The 19,133-nt window shown below is 35.0% G+C and overlaps 1 protein-coding gene across 4 annotated transcripts in view; it reads right to left on the bottom strand.

Moving 5' to 3' along the window:
- The window catches only part of kcnip2.S (Kv channel interacting protein 2 S homeolog), a 110,075-nt gene that overhangs the window by 44,098 nt on the left and 46,844 nt on the right, over positions 1–19,133 (bottom strand). For 2 of the 4 annotated variants that reach the window (XM_041588755.1, XM_041588754.1), the window contains exon 2: positions 18,161–18,205. The exons of 1 other annotated variant lie outside the window; for it this stretch is intronic. In XM_041588755.1, coding sequence (XP_041444689.1) covers positions 18,161–18,205 — 45 coding nt within the window. Of the gene's footprint in view, positions 1–373; positions 481–18,160; positions 18,206–19,133 lie in introns of those variants that run through there. One more of the 4 variants, XM_041588757.1, reaches the window with a different exon arrangement.

Here is a 19,133-nt window from a genome sequence, read left to right as displayed (position 1 = left end):
TGTAATATTAGCTTTAGTGGAATTTACTATAATGAGGTATTAAGGCAAGCCGACTGCATGGTTACAACTCCTTTGTTAATGTTTATGGTCAATGTTTATGGTCAACTATCATAACGACAAAAGTGCTTTCTGATAAGTTACTTATTTTTCAGGCAAAGCTTGTAACTTTATACTGAAAATAATTGAAGGCTACAGAACAGAAGGTATTGCAAAAAATTTGTTTACTATGTTTTATCGTTAGAATTTGTCAAATGACATGTTATTGTATTTTTGTTTGTGAATTTTCTTTTGAAAAAAAAAATATATATGTTACAAAAAAAATCAGATCAATTTGTTACAATTTGTTACAAGGATCTATAGGAAAAGTACTGACCGTAATACAATACTGCATGCAATCAGCTTCAATCCTTCTGAAAGCACTTCCTTTTTCTCAAATGATCAGTGTACAGAGAATCACCTCTGAGGAGGAATCCCATAAACCCCTCTGGAAGAGATGGGAAAAGATTTCTTGAAAGGGCATATGTGGAAGAAATGGGGAAGGAAGCTCAGCATAAGGTTATGCATCCTAAGGACACTAAAGAGAAATAAGACAGGACTATATACTTGACAAGTCATGACTGCCAGGTTTACTAAAAATACTTGTTTAGCTCAGCACTTCAACCTGCAAATGCTCAGCAAGCTGGCACTGGTCTCCAAAATGAACATCAGAGACACCACAGAATACACTACAATCCCAGCAACAGGGGTCCAATGGAACATTCAACTGCATATATTCCATATATAATACACAAAAGCCATGAATATCTTGTAAATTATATCCTTATAAACGCTGAGTTCTGATGTCATCAGTTATAAACGGTGAGTTCTGATGTCATTTCTGTCACATGACTCACTTAAATTTGTGTATTATAATAAATAAAGTACCCCCAGTTGCAAAATATGAGGATATTAGAAGTTACCTAGAAGTTACGCCCGACTGCTATATATATATATATATATATATATATATATATATATATATATATATATATATATATATATATATATATATATATATATATATACTGTCGGTTCAGTGGACGCACTCCTTCCGGATCTGTTTCAATCGATGTTGGTGCGTTGGTCAAAGTGTAATACAATTCAGTAAGCAGGACCCGCACTCGTTCAAATTCAGTGAAATAAAAGTGTCTTTATTCACAGGTTCATTTTCCAACGTTTCGGTCCTCACTGGGACCTTTTTCAGTGATATATATATATATATATATAGCAAAAGAACAAAGATGCACACCAGGATTTGTATACAAAAAGTTAAAATTCCATATTTATTGGTTTACATTAAAAAATAGGCCCAGTAAATTTTGCCAATAAAGATAGCACCCAGGTATCGACTCAGTTAGATATATATTAAGGTGTGCGTTAAGGACTTTTGGACTGTATATATATATATATAGTACACAAGAGCCATGAATATCCTGTAAATTATATTCTTATAAATGGTGAGTTCTGATGTCATTTCTGTCACATGACTCACTGAAACTTGTGTATTATAATAAATAAAGTACCCCCAGTTGCAAAATATGAGGATATTAGAAGTTACCTCGGAGTTCCATGACCTGTATTACCTTTGGCCTCGTGTTTTTATATGGTCATGAAACTCCTTGGTAACTTATAATATCCTTATATTTTACAAGATGGGGTACTTTATTCACTATATATATATATATATATATATATATATATATATATATATATATATATATATATATATATATATATATATATATATATATATATATATATATATATAAAGTAGTCTGGAAGCCGGCACAACTCGTCAAAAGGTAATAGTTGCCTGGGTGCAAAAAGCCCAAAAATTAGGTAGAGAAATGAAGTAATGAAGTAATGATCCAAATAAACACCTTTTTTGATTTGATAAGTCCCGTGAGTGCGAGCTTCTTCATTACTCTCTCTCTATACACAGGGGCGCTCCACCAATGAGGCGAGTTGAGACACTCGCCTCAGGCGGCAGCGCCCCCCTGGTTACCAGGGGCGGCAAAAATGCCGCTCCTGGTAACTAAGAGCCGAATTTCCGGTTTTCAACCCGGAAATTCAGCTCTTCTAGTGCAGAGAGCGCAATTGCGCTCTCTGCACTAGCGTCGTGCAGCGCCCCGACCCCCTCCTGCTCAGAAAATGTGAGCGCCGTGAGGAGGGGTCGGGGCGGCAATGGAAGGCCGCCTCAGGCGGCATAAAGGCGCGGATCGGCGCTGTCTATACAGTATATAAAAGGAAACTTATAATATCCTTATATTTTACAAGATGGGGTACTTTATTCACTATATATATACACTGCCATAGATTCTACATTAATTAAAAAGTGTCATCTGATATAATATTATTCCTATAGGATCTACAGTAGGTACATTTAGATGGACAACTGACTAAATTCCCCAGTAATGATTGCTTTCTTCTGTCACTAGCCTGACTGAAACCCAGGAAAAAAGATGTTGCTAGAGTATCAGTTGAAACCTTATTTTTTAAGGCGAATGCCACACAAGGCTATTTCTATGTCTGTGTATAAATGCAGATAGAGAAACAGCAGATCTACTCCCATCCACTCTCTAATGTAACTGTTACACCGTTGGCCTGTGTGCAGACACGTAGCAAATGTCAGTGCAGAAATACACAAGAATGCATTTTCATGTTGAATCCACTCCATATACCTGACATGCCTTGTCATTGCAGTTACACATGGGGTAGCTATGGATATGTGTAGATATGTGTAGAAAAAGCCTCATATTCACATTACCTAGACGGCATCTTTAATTAATTAGATGGTAGTGCCAAATTTTTGCAAGGTCACATTAATTTGCTTTGTATTTTGTACATCTATCAAGTTTAGGCATTTTTTTCTAAATAAAACTTGCCTAATTACTACTTGATTATTTTGTGTGTTGATGCTGGTAATTTACACTGCATATCAATATGACAACCAAACACCATTAAGAGGTCAAGCACCGCTCATTTGGCATGTACGTATGTATATTTTTGCTACTTGTTTGAGCTCTGCAACAATAAAGTGAAAGTTTATATATATAAATATATATTGTATTATATTGTAATTAAGATTTTTCAAGAGTGACCTGGTATTTAGATTTGTAGCCTTCACACAGTGTTGAATGTACAGTTGCTATTTACATTCAGATCTGCTGGGCAAACTATTTGCAGTGAATGCAACCCTCTACTAGAGCAATATTTCATTAAAAACAGAAGCAATATTGTCATGAAAATAGCTTTTGCTTGTGTAATATTGGCTGAACAGACCACCCATGAGAAAAGAGTTGTGAATCTGAACTTCCCCAAGAGGATTGCTGAAACCCAGATAAAAAGCAGCTCTGCAGCACTAAACGAAAGGGACAGTATCTCAAGTACTCAAGAATACTTCCAAAACAAGATATGAAACATCTAGATTTTTTTTTATTCTGTTGTACTCCTACTTAATAATAATGCTGGATTTATCTCCAGCAGAAACAGCTGCATAAGGCAGTGACTATGTTGTTATAAATAAACTTTCAAGGACATCTCTGCAATATAGTACATTAACTGGAAAAGACTTTTCACAAGGTTAAACACAGCAGGGAAATGGAATGCCTTTAAAATGCACCTTAACAAATACACTTGTCAGTCTATTCCCATTGTAAGCAAAGAAAAACATTGCTTTATGGATCAAAAGGTAACTGTTGAGGCTGGTAAGAAGAAATGTGCATCTAAGGCATTCAAGTGAGCTGGGTCAACTTAAACTTTAATAAGAGACCAACAGAGTAGGCAAAAAACCTCAGGAAAGCTAAAAGAGAAATTATGGTGGGCATTACTGTGAACAATACAACAAATCCCAAATATGTTTTTAAACGTGAAGATAAATATGCAAGAGGGTGTGGGCTTTTGTTTCAGAGGGAGGCAAATTAGTTGATGAAAGCTGGGAAAAATGGAAAATAAGAAAATAATTATGAATCTCTTAAAATTTTTATTAAGGACATGCAAATGTTTTATATCCTATTGTTTTCTAGTTTATCATTATAGCACAGCATTTTCTATTGCATTTAATATATGACACACTGGAATAGCCATAATATTTATTTTACGTATTCTAATTCATTTCACAACCATGTTATGCAATGAATGATGGTCTTTTTAAAATTCTAAATGCAAAGTTGTGCCAGCCCCCATCTCTCTCTCTCTCCCCCTCCCCTCTCTCTCTCTCTCTCTCTCTCTCTCTCTCTCTCTCTCTCTCTCTCTCTCTCTCTCTCTCCCTCTAGCAGTGTGTTAAAAAAAGTGAATAAAGCTCAAACTCCTCATAATAGCTTTTATTTCCATACACCCAAATGCATTGGGGACACTGCACATTCTATTCCAAATCAAAACATGAAGAAAAATGTATCAAATTTGTGTTATTTCTTTACAGAAAATAAAGAAAAGGAAATATTTGGCTGCTTCAAGAACTTGCAACTAGCAATGTCTTCTTTACAAACTCAAACATTCACTGTATAAACTGAAAAATGTGTAATGTGTAAATGTGTTTTGCTTTCCTTTGTATCACTGAACTAATATTTAGTTGTATAAGCAGTGTTTTTTGAGAACTGTTGCACATCTGTGTTGCATGGAGTCCACCAACTTCTAACATCTATATATATTCCACATTTCTTTGTTTTGCCTCAGAAACAGCATTTTTTATGTTACCCCACAAATTTTCTATTGGATTAAGGTCCAGGGATTGGGCTGGCCACTCCACAATGTCAGTCATGTTGGTCTGGAACCAAGATGTGGCTCATTGGTGTGTTTGGGGTCATTGTCTTGTTGAAATACCCATTTCAAGATCATTTCCTCTTTGGCAAAAGGCAACTTCCTCTTCAAGTATTTGGATGTATTGAAACTGATCCATGATCCCTGGTATGCGATAAATAGGCCCAACACCATAGTATGAGAAACATCCCCATATCATGATGCTTGTGCCACCATGCTTCACTGTTTTCACACTGTATTGTGGCTTGAATTCAGTGTTTGGGGTTATTTGACAAACTGTTTGCAGCCCTTAGACCCAAAAAGAACAATCTTGCGTGTTTTTTTCAACAATGGGACTTTGTGGGGGCTTCTTGCTGACAGCTTGGCTGAGTCTTTGCTATTTTGGCTATTCTTATATCCATCTGAATGGTAGTTTTCTTACATGTCTTTCAGGTTTTGGTTGCCATTTTAAAGCATTTAGCTCATTTAGATCATTTTAGCTGAGCAGTCTACCATTGTCTGCATTTCATTATATGTTTTCCCCTCTCCAATCAACATCAACAGAATGCTGTTCTTCTGAACCATGTATGGAATAATTTTCAGAGTGAAATGCACTATAACCAGCATGCACAACATTTGCTGCCTTCCTTGCTTAAATAAGGGCCGTACTTGACACCTGTTTTTTTAACAGAATGAATGACCTCACTAATTGAACTCCACATTGCTATTATTTGGAACAAGCCTTAATTAATAATTAAATTGTTGGGTCTGTTGGTTTTCTATTACTCTAGTACCCTTACTAGTAAATTGTTTGTTATATAGAAATATAATTTCTACCAAAAAGAGTGATTGACCAGGTTAGTGATGTTGAACTGCTATTATTCTGAACACAACTGTATATATTTGCTGAAGATAATTTGGAAGTGTTTCAAATCAAATTCATTTTGTAACTATGTAACTAAAGTTGGTGCCAGTTGCTGATTGAATTGAAATAGAAAAGAGACTGCTCAAATGTTGATGACACTTCACAGCAAGACTTTGCCCAAGTATAGTTAGAGATTTCTGTTATTTGCCTGCTCCATTCTGCTCTATTCCAGATCTTCTCACCCCTCCCTTGTCCAATCTCTTATTGATCCCAGACTGCTTCTTTTCTGAAGGACACAACCTCCTATCAATGTATCAGGGATTTCCACCAAAAACTCCCTGCCTTGTCTTGTATGTTCAGATATGGAGGCTTTCATGGCTATATCCTGGCTTAAGCATTGTTGTTGCTTGAGCTCTGAGGCTTGCCCCTGGCTCTTGCCCTGCCTTATCTTACTTGGCACTCCAGTCTTTTCTATTTCTATGCATGATCTGTCCCGTGCCAGTCTGTTCTGATACTTCACTCTCTCTGTCCTGTTCCAGATCTTTGCCCTTAACTCTTGTCTAGTCCCCTGCTTCTTGCCTAAGGGACTTACACTCCTATCAGTGTATTGGGGTCTCCCCCTCCGAAATCTCTTCCATATGTATTGACCTCACAAAATCATTACAGTTAGATAAGTATACATACAATATACTGTACATAGAGATGAATATGCCAGGGTAAGAGTGGATCCACTTGAATTTAAAAAATATGTCCTTCAACAAACAAATACTCTCCGCAGGCTGCCCAAAATTAAGAATAGCGTCGAGGAAGATAAAATGTAAAATGTTTGATATGCAAGTCGGATCTCTATTACCTTCCATGCAGTTGGATAAAGAATAGCCACAATGAAACACCTTCAACTGTACATCCTAAAAGTTGTAATAGTGAGGATTAATTTGTACCATTTTTATAACTGCTGGTCTTACACTCCCTCCCTTTCTGAACAATATAATGACCTAGATTTTTCTACAGCTACAAAAATCCTATTAGTGATGTTTCCTGGTCCATAAAAAACTTCACAGACTAAAATATACCAATATAATCCCTAAATGACTGTACTAGCTTGCTTTGGGTTCTAACATATTAAGTGATGGATGTCTTGACTAGGAAATATAAGCTCAAGCAAAGAACAACACTCTCTCCAGATTTATAGCTAAAACAAATACTTTATAACAAATACTTTGATTGCTATTACCTTTTTGTATTCTACTGACTAATGGCAGGAGGTTTACGCCTCCTTCAAACATAGTCTTTCTGCACTAACATTGGGTCAGCTGCAGATGGCAAGCCTCTCACTAAATAATCTTATAAACTAAGTCTAATGCTACAAAATCAGATGCTCCCCGAATATGGCTCCCCCAATCAATAAAACAACTCCTATATAATGTTCTTCACATATTCGTCACATACAAAAAAAAGCCAGAGCACCCTGGATTTTATAAAATAATAATAAAAGGAGCTCTAAGCCTGGGAAACTCTTCCACCAAAATGTACAGTAAGCCTTACAATAATTTGGGTGCCCCGGATTTTCCTATGAAATTTACTTATTGTATATTGAAATTAGAAAGTGCCAGGTGAGCATTTTTTCCAGGTAATTAATGCTGTGTGCATGCCTATTTAAGATAAAGATTTAAGATAATAAGGTTATAAATTAATTTCATTTCTTTAAAAAATGGTATTACTTTAACTTTACCCCAATACAAATAAAATTGAATTAACTTAATCATAATTACTTAAGGATGGGTATTTAAAAACCTAATGGCTGAAACATATTGCCATAATTAAATCTTTTTGGCAAATAATTATATACAGGATGACACCCATTCTCATTAGTTTCTTTAAAACATTAGAGGTTACTAGCAAAATATATATTTGAAAATCACACTCCCATGAAAATCCAAATAAACCTAATTCTTTGGAATTCTAGTTCTACAAGAACTTAAAAATATTATCAAACCCCCGACTCAGAGCAAACCCAGATATCACTTAGCCTACATGTGTCCAACAAAAATGCTAGGGACAAAGCTTTCTCCATATCACAGTTATTATGGATACCTACTAAACTGTGACTGCCACTTTCAACTTGTTAAAATGTTGGAATATCTTTAAATAGGTACTGGTGTAGCTTTCAATACTAAATTACTCTGTATGCCTTTTAAATAATTCATTCTAACATTTTTTTTTTTTTTTTTAATAATGGTGTGTGGGCAGCCATTTCAGTTCATTATGCATAATCCTTTGCTTGCAGAAACAGCTGTGCATTCATGCAGCTACTGCCTTAGTTATTCTTTTTTGTAATTTTCTGTTGTATATGACGAGTATTTTCTTCTGTTATACTGCTGGGTGCTATCCTGACATCTGTCACTGATACATTAATGCATAATGAGTGGAGCAGTCAATTTCTGGGCTGCTTATTACCTGTAGGATGTCAAAACCTATGCCATCCTTCAGGTAACCTGGTTTTCTGAAGGGATGAATGGCTGTCAGGGGTGTCAGGACCCATTAGCTCTTACTGTATGTAATTGGTGCTAAATTTCCCACAGTCCCTCCCTATATACAGTATAATGTATTTGGGTGTCAGTATCCTCTGCTTTTTACTAAATTATGTATTTATCGTGTAGGATATTGTTCTTGAAAGTCACTATACCATTATTTACCAGTACAAAGTATATATATGTAGCCTTTACTGTACAAGCTGATTCAGAAGCTAAAGCATACATGGTGTTTTTGACAACTCCTGAAACCACCCATGTTGTTTCTATTAAAGCAAACTGAAACTGATACATTTTAATAACCACTGGTACTACCAGTGTTCCCAATGGGACTAGGGTAGGGCATTTTGTATGCCAGGCTTCATTTGCAACTAAAATACCTCTGTCACTACACCTGATTACTGATGGTAGAATAAAGTCGCCAGGCGTGGCGAATTTTCATGTTTTTACAGCCATCTAATAAAGTTGCGAAACTGTGGTTAAAATCTGCCACGTCAAAAAAATTTGGGCGCACATGAGAATAGTCGTACGCATAAAAATTTTCACACGTCAAAATTATTTGGACGTCCATTGACTTTAATGCATTTGGGAAAAATAGAAGCACGTAAAAAATTGTTGCGGGCGTCAAAATAGACCAATCATTGCGTGAATTTGTCATCATTTTGTGAATTTCGCTGTACATTTATGAATTTTTAGGGAAACGGGACAAATTCAGCCATACCTACACCTGATGATATTAAAAAGAAAACACAGCGACTGACACACATAAAGCAGTAACAGGTTGACCTTTGCAGTCTAAACATTCATGCAAGCGTTATGCCACAGAACATTTCACTTTTGAAATTCAAAGTTAAAAGAACACAAGTAACCTGGGTTCAATGTCCGAATATAGATCTTTTGTCGATAGGTTCCTGGGTGCTTCTAAATTTCTATCTTGCTTAATTAACCGGTTCCAGACCCCCTGCCTGGATTTTGACTGCTAATCACTGTCTGCCTTGAACTTTGCTTATCAACAGCACAATTCAGAGGACATAGACCAGGTGTACAGAGAGCTGTAGAATTAGTTGCCCTCAGCCTGAGAATTTTTGAGAGATGCAGATCCGCTCCATGTCTCATCTCATTTGATTATATCTGAATCCTGATTAATTGTTGCAATGGTTTGCCTGATATCTTGGTTTTAAACAGGCCCGGATTTGTGGAAAGGCCACAAAGGCCCAGGCCGGAGAGACAAGTACTATGTGACTGTGTATAGGATACTAATTTCATATTTGAGCCCTGCATAAAAAATCTCCTTATCTGATCCGTCACAGCCAGAAATATAGTGTATTTGTCAGCTTCTTACTGACATAACTTAATCACATGAATGCTCTGGCGCACACAACATTGTGACCTCACTCTGTGCCTGGCCGGACAAGGGGGGGAGGGCAAGAAAGATAAATCCAGCCCTGGTTTTAAATATATTACAGTATAATTTTAAGCACTTCAACTGCTTATTTCTCCCAAACACTACATCCAAATAGTTCATGTTATCACTTTTAAATATTGATCCTAGACCTTTGGCAAAAGTTAAAAGTGGGCTCAGCAATCTCAGACATTTTAGCATTTATTCCACAACATTGAAGCTCACACTGTAAAAACATTTTTGCAATTTAAATTGAAATCTCCTTACTTTTAAATCCAATGGATCCTACTGCATCCACTGGAAGCATCTACTTGTTAACACCCAAACCTTATAAGCATTTACCTTCAAGGATAAGATTACCTTATCCTTGATACTTCAGGGATACTTCAAACATCATACGCCTTTATCTTCATTTATTTCCCATAAAGACACACACATATTCCTGCCAGTTAAACTTTTCCACCAACAGCAAATATTGCCTTATGTTAAATCCTTCTGGGAACTTAATATACACTGTAGATATAAATAGCTCAAGAACCTTCTATGAAGTCTGGTGTATTTCCTTTGATGATGTTCATATTCAATAACTTCTACTTGTGGTGACATAGAATGAAAACCTAAATTGATGTTAAAGAGGTATGGGATTTGGCTCATGATTAGATGTTGTTTTGCAAACAACAAACAAATGTTATTTTATTTTTTGGATAATTAATTTATGAAGTATTGGCTACAATCACATTTTAATATGTTTTATCAATTATTTTAGTACTAAAATTGGAATGAATTGGACATAGAGTAAAAGTTTATCATTATTGGGTAAAAACCTGGTTAATAAGGGATTCTTTCTCTTTGTATTTTAGAACCTAAATATCATACTGACACAAGTCAGACTCCTTTCAATCAGTAAAAGTACAGTTATATATTACAGGTAGAGCTAATTTATAGAATAGTTTTCTTTTATTGTCAAAATTCCATCAACAAAGAATTCAGACATTCCATCCACAGTATATGTTTTGTAGAAACATATTTCATTTTAAAGATGGCGCTTCTATAATATAATAAGACAATCAAAAGAATAATTAGAATTTTAAAACATTCTCCCTATTTTCCCAAATAACCACGTGTTGCCTCAATTTCCACTTTGTTTTTCAACATGTTCATTTTATTATTTATGAAAAATGAACATTTCAGCATTTGAAACGTTATTATGGCAAAATAATATCCTGTACATTTTCCATACTATAAAAGAATACATCTCTCTAAATTCTCTCTTCATTAACATGAGTGAAGATACCATACTAACTCATTAATCCTTTGAGCAGTGCAGAATTTAATTTTATCCTATGTGCAGCAATGTTAAAGGAGAAGGAAAGCTAGCAAAGCAGTTTATTGCCAATAGATAATCCACAATAGTGTAAGCTATAACACTATTTATTCTGTAGAATGCTTAACCATAACTGATTAAATAGCTCTAAAAGCTGTTTGTTTGTTTAGGATAGCAGCTGCCATATTTTCTTGGTGTGACATCACTTCCTGCCTGAGTTTCCCTGCTCACTTATAGCTCTGGGCTCAGATTACAGCAGGGAGGGGAGGAGGGAGGGAAAGAGAGGAGCAAACTGAGCATGCTCAAGCCCTAGCCCTGGAGGTTTATGCTGAAAACAGGAAGTCTGATACAGAAGCCCATGAGTACACAATAGAAGGAAAGAAATGTGGTGTTTCTTTTGACAGAGGACTCAGCGCAGCATTACTTTGAGGGTTTACTGGTATATTTATATAGACCTTTCTGATAAAGCTTACATTCCGTTCCTTCTCCTTTAACTGAACAAAATGTAAAAAGTTCCCATGAACATATTTTAAAGTTATACTTAATTTACAAATAAGTAACATTTTAAGTGGAGCATATATATATATATATATATATATATATATATATATATATATATATATATATATATATATATATAGTAAATCTATATATATATATATATATAGTAAATCTGCTCTAGTTAGCATCATGTAGCATAAACTTGTTTATAAAAGCACATTTCGGGGTCCATTTACTATCAATTGAATTACTTTTGTTTTTTTTTTAAATTTGTGGTTTTCCTATATTTCTGAAAAGCTCTAAAAATAGAGATATATTAAGTGGAAAAAACACGAAAACCTCTAAGGCAAAACATCACCAAGTAAAAGTTGCTTCAGATGCTATATAAATCATAGGAAACTGAGCTGAACCTATTGGACCACTTTAAATGAATTCAGACATTTTTTTGTATTTTTTTCTCCACTAGAAAACTGAAAAACTCAAATTTTTAAAGGCTTCCGTATTTTTCGTATAATAATAAATAAATAAGCCACAACCACTTTCCTGAAATGTTTATAATGCTTGTAAACTTACAAGACTTGCACTATATTTTATCTGCTTTTTGCATTGTCCAGTGCCTTGTTAATTGTGAAGTTTATTTTGTTATTAACCACCATTTTGCTGTATATACAAATAAAACACTGTTATAGAATTTACCCTCTAAAACTTACATCGATCTTCTGGTCACATTTTGTCTTCCATTTTCGTGTACGTCTAAACATTAAACAAATTATCCAATTTGATGTACTTGTAATACAGTATGTGTGAAAAGCCCCAGTTCTTTAAGTAAAAGAAACAGGGTGACAGTGACAACAGCTACATGTTCAACTGTCATTTTTATAAAAACCTACTACTGTTTCATCATTGGCAATTCTGGTAATTTCATATTTCAGAAAACTCTCAAGATCTCAATCAAATGGTAATTTTTTTCACACCTACACATTAAATGAGCCATTAACCTACTCAGTTGTCAGTACATGAGAGATTTACTTGTCACTATCTAATTCTGTATCCATATTTGTACATGTAATATGTTACATAAGTGCTAAAATCATAATTTACTACATTGTCCTTGTGTATATTAATGTATAATTTCACATTCTGTACACGAAAAGGCTTCTTAGAATTCTTTAAAAAAAGAAATGGTTAATGATGGACTGTAATTAATAATCGGCAAAAGGCAGCCGTGTAGGGCAGAGGTTTTTGCTTATCCAGTTAATAAACTGTGCAACTATTCTGTTTGTGTGGGGGTCATGACATTGCAACTGATGACATGAGAACTATCTGATTAATGTACTGACCACTCATGGTGGCAGAAAGAAAGCCGTATTACTGCATTTAGCTGACAAAAAAAGTCTATGATATCTACTGTATGACACACTGTCAAAAGTCACTGAAAATAACTATATATATAGTTGGGCTTATTTATAAACACTGGGCAGTAACCCATGGCAACCAATCAAATGTTTGTTTTAATTGTTCAACCAGCAGCTGCCTAAAAAAAGCCATTCAATGATTTATTGAGTTAACAAATGTGGTCCGTGTTTATAAATGAGCATTAATACACAGTGTGAAATCTACACATTTAGCACAATGATCTGATGCATATCACACCAGATTACTGTTACTGTTAACACCATGATTTTCATAATACTGGGATAATTCAAATCTGCATATCTGAACATCCTCATGCAATCTAAGATGTTCTTAAAAATATAATTTGACTATGGCAGGTGTTTAGATATATCTCATAAACCAACAGCAAGTGCATACGACTACCAGTGATGAATGTGTATATTTAATTGGAAATTGATAGGGTCTGGTTTGTTGTGTATTTCATAGGAGAATCCACATTTCTGTTGCTTAAATCACAGTATTACCAAGAGGAAAAGTCAATTAATATGCAGTATATGTTAAATTCATGACCACATGCACATTCATAGACAGAAAAATAAAAACATGGTTCTGTGTGGTCCAGGAAAATCCTAATTTAACTTTGAGCTCTGAAATATCAAGTTTTATAAAGGTTCGAATTATCAAAGTTTTTTCTTAAATAAGATACTCTTCGAGTTTCAAGGTCATTCAAAGTAAAAAAACTCTATAACTCTGCCCCCAATAGTCTGGTTCTCATTATGTTCAAAAATGCCGCTACCTCAAACTCTGTAGAAGATCAAATAATGTTGCAATATTGTAATTTGTTTCATTGAATAAGCAAAATGGATTTCAGGCACAATTGTTGTAAAACACAGCTCTGTAGGACAATTCTATTTAATTTGAAGCAAAACATAGAAAAGCTTGACTTTCAGAATTCAATGTGGACTCAATGTGGAAAACAATTGCTGTAAAACACAGCTCTGTAGGACAATTCTATTTTATTTGAGGCAAAACATAGAAAAGCTTGACTTACAGGACCCAAATTCTTGGCTCCTTCAAATAATAACAGCACAAACAGCACAAACCCTGACATATTCAAAGCTGCCTAGATATCTGAAAAACAAAAACTGCTATCATTAAAGAGAGAGACATAGTTATGTCACTACATCTACAAATGATATTTTCCATGACTTCAACCACGCAATTTTTTTTTTCTTTGAAATTGGACTTCAATGCTGGTTATCATCAACTTGAACTGCTTTCAGACAGCAGATAAATAACTATTTTCCACACATACCGGACTAAGGAGAAACAAATGGAGTATCTTCTGTTACTTAATGTAGAAACAACAAAATGCAATACAACAAATGTTTAGACTTACAGGTATGACAACTTCTGTGATTGTATTGAAGAGTCTGCATTAAAGAAGGATAACATTGGACAAGTGTGAATTTAATAAAGATTATCTTAAATTACATGGCTTTCTTTTATTTGGAGAAAGAGCATCTGCAGACCCTAGAAACATTGCAGTTATTTGTGAGCCAAGTGCTTACCAGTGGTCGACAGCAACTATTTCTCTTTATTTCCTAATCTTTTTCCAATTGCTGCTCCATTGAGCACTAAATAAATATGGCACTGGGGAAAAAGTGCACTTGAGACATTAAGCTAAAGCCTAACAACAATTTCATAATATTTTTTTTTTACAGGAAGACAATTTCACACTTTGATCCATAAAAAGAAATTAAACTTATTGTAGACACACGTCCAGTTGGTCTTCATGTTATTCTAATACAGAAACCCAAGGATAAACAGTATGTCATTGGATATGGCAGCTGCTCGCTGAGTGTATAAAAAATGTATTCTTACGCAGAGGGCAAAAGACATAAAGGAATTGTGACAATGGTAAGAAAAGCTTTGATTTCCATGGATAGGCCAGCAAGAAGAAAAGGTGGTGCCAACCTGCATTTTATATCAGGCAATAACACTAGGGGGGGTTATTTATCAAAGTCCAAATGCCAAAATCTTTTAAAATTTAAACATTTTTGGGATTTATTAAAGGACATGTAAAGCCTACATTTTCCTACCATGTATATAAGTTAGGCACATCTCCCTCACCCAAATGGCATTATTTATATTGCATACATCCCCTCCATTTGCCAGCATCATTATGTTTCACTAAAATAAATTGCAGCTTTCACCCAGGGGCCATTTACCATTGACACATCATCAGTGCATTTATATCTGTGATGTAAAGTTCACGCAATTGAAGAATGCAGGGTTTAAACAGGCAGAATTTACTATGATGTCAAGTCCTGCTTGGATTGAGCACTGTAATGGTTAAGCTGAGCTCTGGAGAGGATTTAAAAATAGTAGCAGACAGCTAGAGCAGAGTTTCTATGGGAAGCAGCAATGCCTTCTCTTCATTGGCTGCTAGACTGGAGGGTGTGTTTAATAATCTGAGTTGAGATGAACTGAGCATGCTCATGAACCAACAGCCAAAGCAAATTCCTGAGGGAGGGGGCAGAGTGGGTTTGAGAAGCAGAAGGAATCCTACGTGATTAAGGGGATGCTGCAACCTTACTATTAATCCTTGAACAACCAGAGCGGCAGTTATCTAAAGATTTCAAAGAGGCTGTTCACTGATTAAATTTTTGTGTGATGGGTTTACATGTCCTTTAAATGTCAAGGCTACAAAAAGTCAGAATCAAAAAATCTCAGACCTGCCAAGGTTGTATATAAATCAATGGTAGAGGTCCCTATCCTATTTGGAAGTTTCTGTGGTCTGCTCTGGAATTAGCCTGAAAATCCAACTATTTTGGACTTTTCGGGAAAAAATCCGATTAAAAATCTGGCTTTTCAGGAAAAAGTCTCACACAAGTTTTCCCAGAAAAATCTCACAATTTGGAAAAAGAAAATTTCAAAAAATTCGTACAATATGATTTTTATTACGATTTTTTGGGGGTGGTTTCCCAAAAAATTTGTGCTTTTTTAAATAATGAATACACTCAAATAATGGATTCTATTGTGATCAGACTTTAATTTAAAAAATCTGAAAAATTCAGATTTTGAACAATAATGTATTTTATGTTGCAGTATACTTGCTGGTTATTATTGATAGCTATTCTAGATGCCCCAGTGGTTGAAATTGTTACAGCAACGTCTTCTTTTTGAACAAAGTTTTCTTCCTGCTGTGCATCCCACTGGCTGTTAAACAGAATATGGTCACCTTTCAATGCAGACCAGTTTAAGAACTTTGCTTTCATTTAAATTAAATCACATAATCTTTTTTTCTCAAACACTATATACCATCTTCACAGATAACATGTGGAGCTGTTATTCAATTGCCAATTTAGGATTAAAATGCCTAAGAAAAGTGACAGCAAGTACCTAAACTCAGAATAAGGATTCATTGGGAAAAGACTCCAGTGCTAAATTCAAAAGGAAAGCATATTCTGACCAAATTGTCATAACACCAAATTGTCTATCTTTTTAGTGAGAGCCAGGGTTTAAAAACCAGAAGGGGCACAAACCAGATCCTTTGTATGATAAGCACAGCTACAAGTCTCATTCAAAATGCCTTGTATTTTAAAAGGATTCTTGACAACCAGCTGATACTGATGATTATTACTTGCATTTACAAAGATTATTTCAAGAATATACACACTTAAACAATGACCAGTTCACAGAGATAAGCTCTGTAGAGGAAATGCAGCAGCATTAATTGTAATAAACAATATACCGTATATATTCGAGTATAAGCCGAGTTTTTCAGCCCCCAAAATATGCTGAAAAAACTCTACCTCAGCTTATATTTGGGTCAAGCGTCTAAGAATAGTCGCCGGCGTCCAAGAATAGTCTCCAAGAATATTCGCCGGCGTCCAAGAATGGTCGCCGCCATCCAAAAACGAGACGCTTGCACCTCCAATGGGAGCAGAATCCCTCAATTTTTTGATAGAAACTTACCAGAAACTGCTGCATTTCTCACCCTAGGCTTATACTCGAATCAATAAGCTTTCCCAGTTTTTGGAGGTAAAATTAGGTACCTCGGCTTATACTCGGGACAGCTTATACTCGAGTATATACGGTACTCAAAATATATTTGATTTTGTTAACATTTGTTTGTCAGCAGCCTTTCCTGGAAATGTTGTTCATGTTCTTAGAGCTTGCTGATTACTGTAGACCACTGCTGACTTTATGGCAAGAGACCTAAGTGTGCAGCCATGTAGAACAGAAATAAGGTTTGTTGACCATTTTCATAAACCTTCTGTTTGTTCTGGGACAGTAACTTTTTTTTCTTAATTTATATATTCACAAACTCAAAATATCAAATAATTTTCGTGGTTCTTAATAAAACGAAATGCAACTTTATATATTAGTCTCTCTTGATAGTCTTGGGAAAAGGTACAGTAGTTTACATGGATTAAATTATATATATTACCCCTTCTTGCATTGGATTTCTAATAATATTTTGTCAGAGCCACCAGAGTAGAGTTTCTGCTATTGTTTTTCTTTATTTTTCATAACATAAACAGCGCCTTCCAAGCCTCTATAATGCCTTTCTTACCTTCCTTCTGCTTCCTAATACTGTAGAGATGGATGATAGTCATCAGTAATATTGGTAGTAGCAGGAAACAGAGTAAGGTCTAATTACTCAACATGTTCTTGATGCACCCTAAGAATTCTGCAGAATGGTTTAACCCTCTTTATGTTTGAAAAAAAAAAATATAGTAAAGACCAAGGAAAGTAAAATAAAATCAGACTTTACACTTACAAAATCATAATCTAAACTTTTCGTGGATTTGACTTCTTCCTGGTGAAAAATTATATTAGCAGCAATCAATAATCCAATTAAATTTCAAATAATTTTATGCAAAACACTGTTCTTATAGCATATATGCATATGCTTCCATGCATTAAAACATGAAGAGAAGCAATGAAAACATAGCAAGCCATTTATTTGCTGTATATATATATAGAACATGACATGTATCCACTAAGCCATGATCCCATGCAATATATAGAATTTCGCATTTAAAGTCACTGGGAAAAAAGACTAGCACATTACAGAACCTAATTTATAATTTCCATCAGTAATTTATTATACGTTTGCATGGTACACATTTATTTTTCAGTATTTAGAGGATTACTGAACATATTACAAATTCTTCATGCACAAAAACCTATCAGTACATAAGAGGAAAAACACACTGTTTTTTGACAGCTATGTAACAAGGCCAAACATGAGAAGCAGACTCACTGCTATGAACAAATGCAAATGGTATCTTCATTTCATGGGGTGATTCTGATGCCAATGCAAAAAGCCAGCCAGAAGTACAGAAATTCAATACCTGACTTATTTTGGTGGGTGATGTAATCCATAACATACAGTTGACCTGTAAAAGAAATAATGTATAATGGAAGATAATTTTAATTTGGAACGAGAGCCAAGTTTCATCCATTGCTCTCTGGTTTCCATGGCCATGTGCAGTCAATATCAATAAATATATCTATAACAGTGAAAAGCTGTTTTAGGTGGCCTATAGAATTGGTGAAAAACAACACAGGATATGTTTCGAAGATACCCCAAAGGATTTTGAGATGTGGTATTATCTCTAGTAACCAGATGGCCTGCTTGTGTCCACTTGTATTAGAACTATCCCCTAGTATTGGTGCAGCACAAATAGTCATCATGTTAAGCATGAAAGAAGGGTAAAGGTGATATGGCTTGTTCAGTAGAAATAAGTTGAAGAGAATGAAAAATATTTGAACACTTTTTTAATTTTGTAAGCTGTTAATATTTTGAAATTTTAGGCTTTTATGTAAGCTGGCAGTTACAGTAGACAGTTTGTGTAGTTATAAGTGAGGTTCTCCCATTTAGCTGAATAAAAATAAAAACCTATCCACTTCCCTCCTTTAAGAAAGAAACAAAGGCCCGTTTTTGACTGGATATTACCTACCGTAAATGGTTGAAGTGAAGTGGTCAAGCTGTATTCATCTGCTCGACAGCATTTTGTACTAAGTTGTTTTATTAATATTTCAATAAAGGGCATTTTAACTTTCTATAAAAGATGCTGTGCTACTTTCTCTGAATTGCAATTTAAGTAGTGATGTAAGTAGTGATGCATGGGCTCAGGTGGGTTCAGGTTGGATTTTGGGTGTCCATGGTGGGTGGAGTCACATTGGAGTACTACAGTATCTCATTGTAAATTTCATTGCTTGCAGTGCCTTTCCTCGTCATATAGCTTTCTGTGACTCACACCACTGATCTGCAGGTGTGGGTCCTACAATAGAAACATTTTGTGGGTTAGGGTTGGGTATGGG

Source organism: Xenopus laevis, chromosome 3S, assembly GCF_017654675.1.
Source record: "Xenopus laevis strain J_2021 chromosome 3S, Xenopus_laevis_v10.1, whole genome shotgun sequence".
NCBI lineage: Eukaryota > Metazoa > Chordata > Amphibia > Anura > Pipidae > Xenopus > Xenopus laevis.
This window is presented reverse-complemented; position numbering and strand designations above follow the sequence as displayed.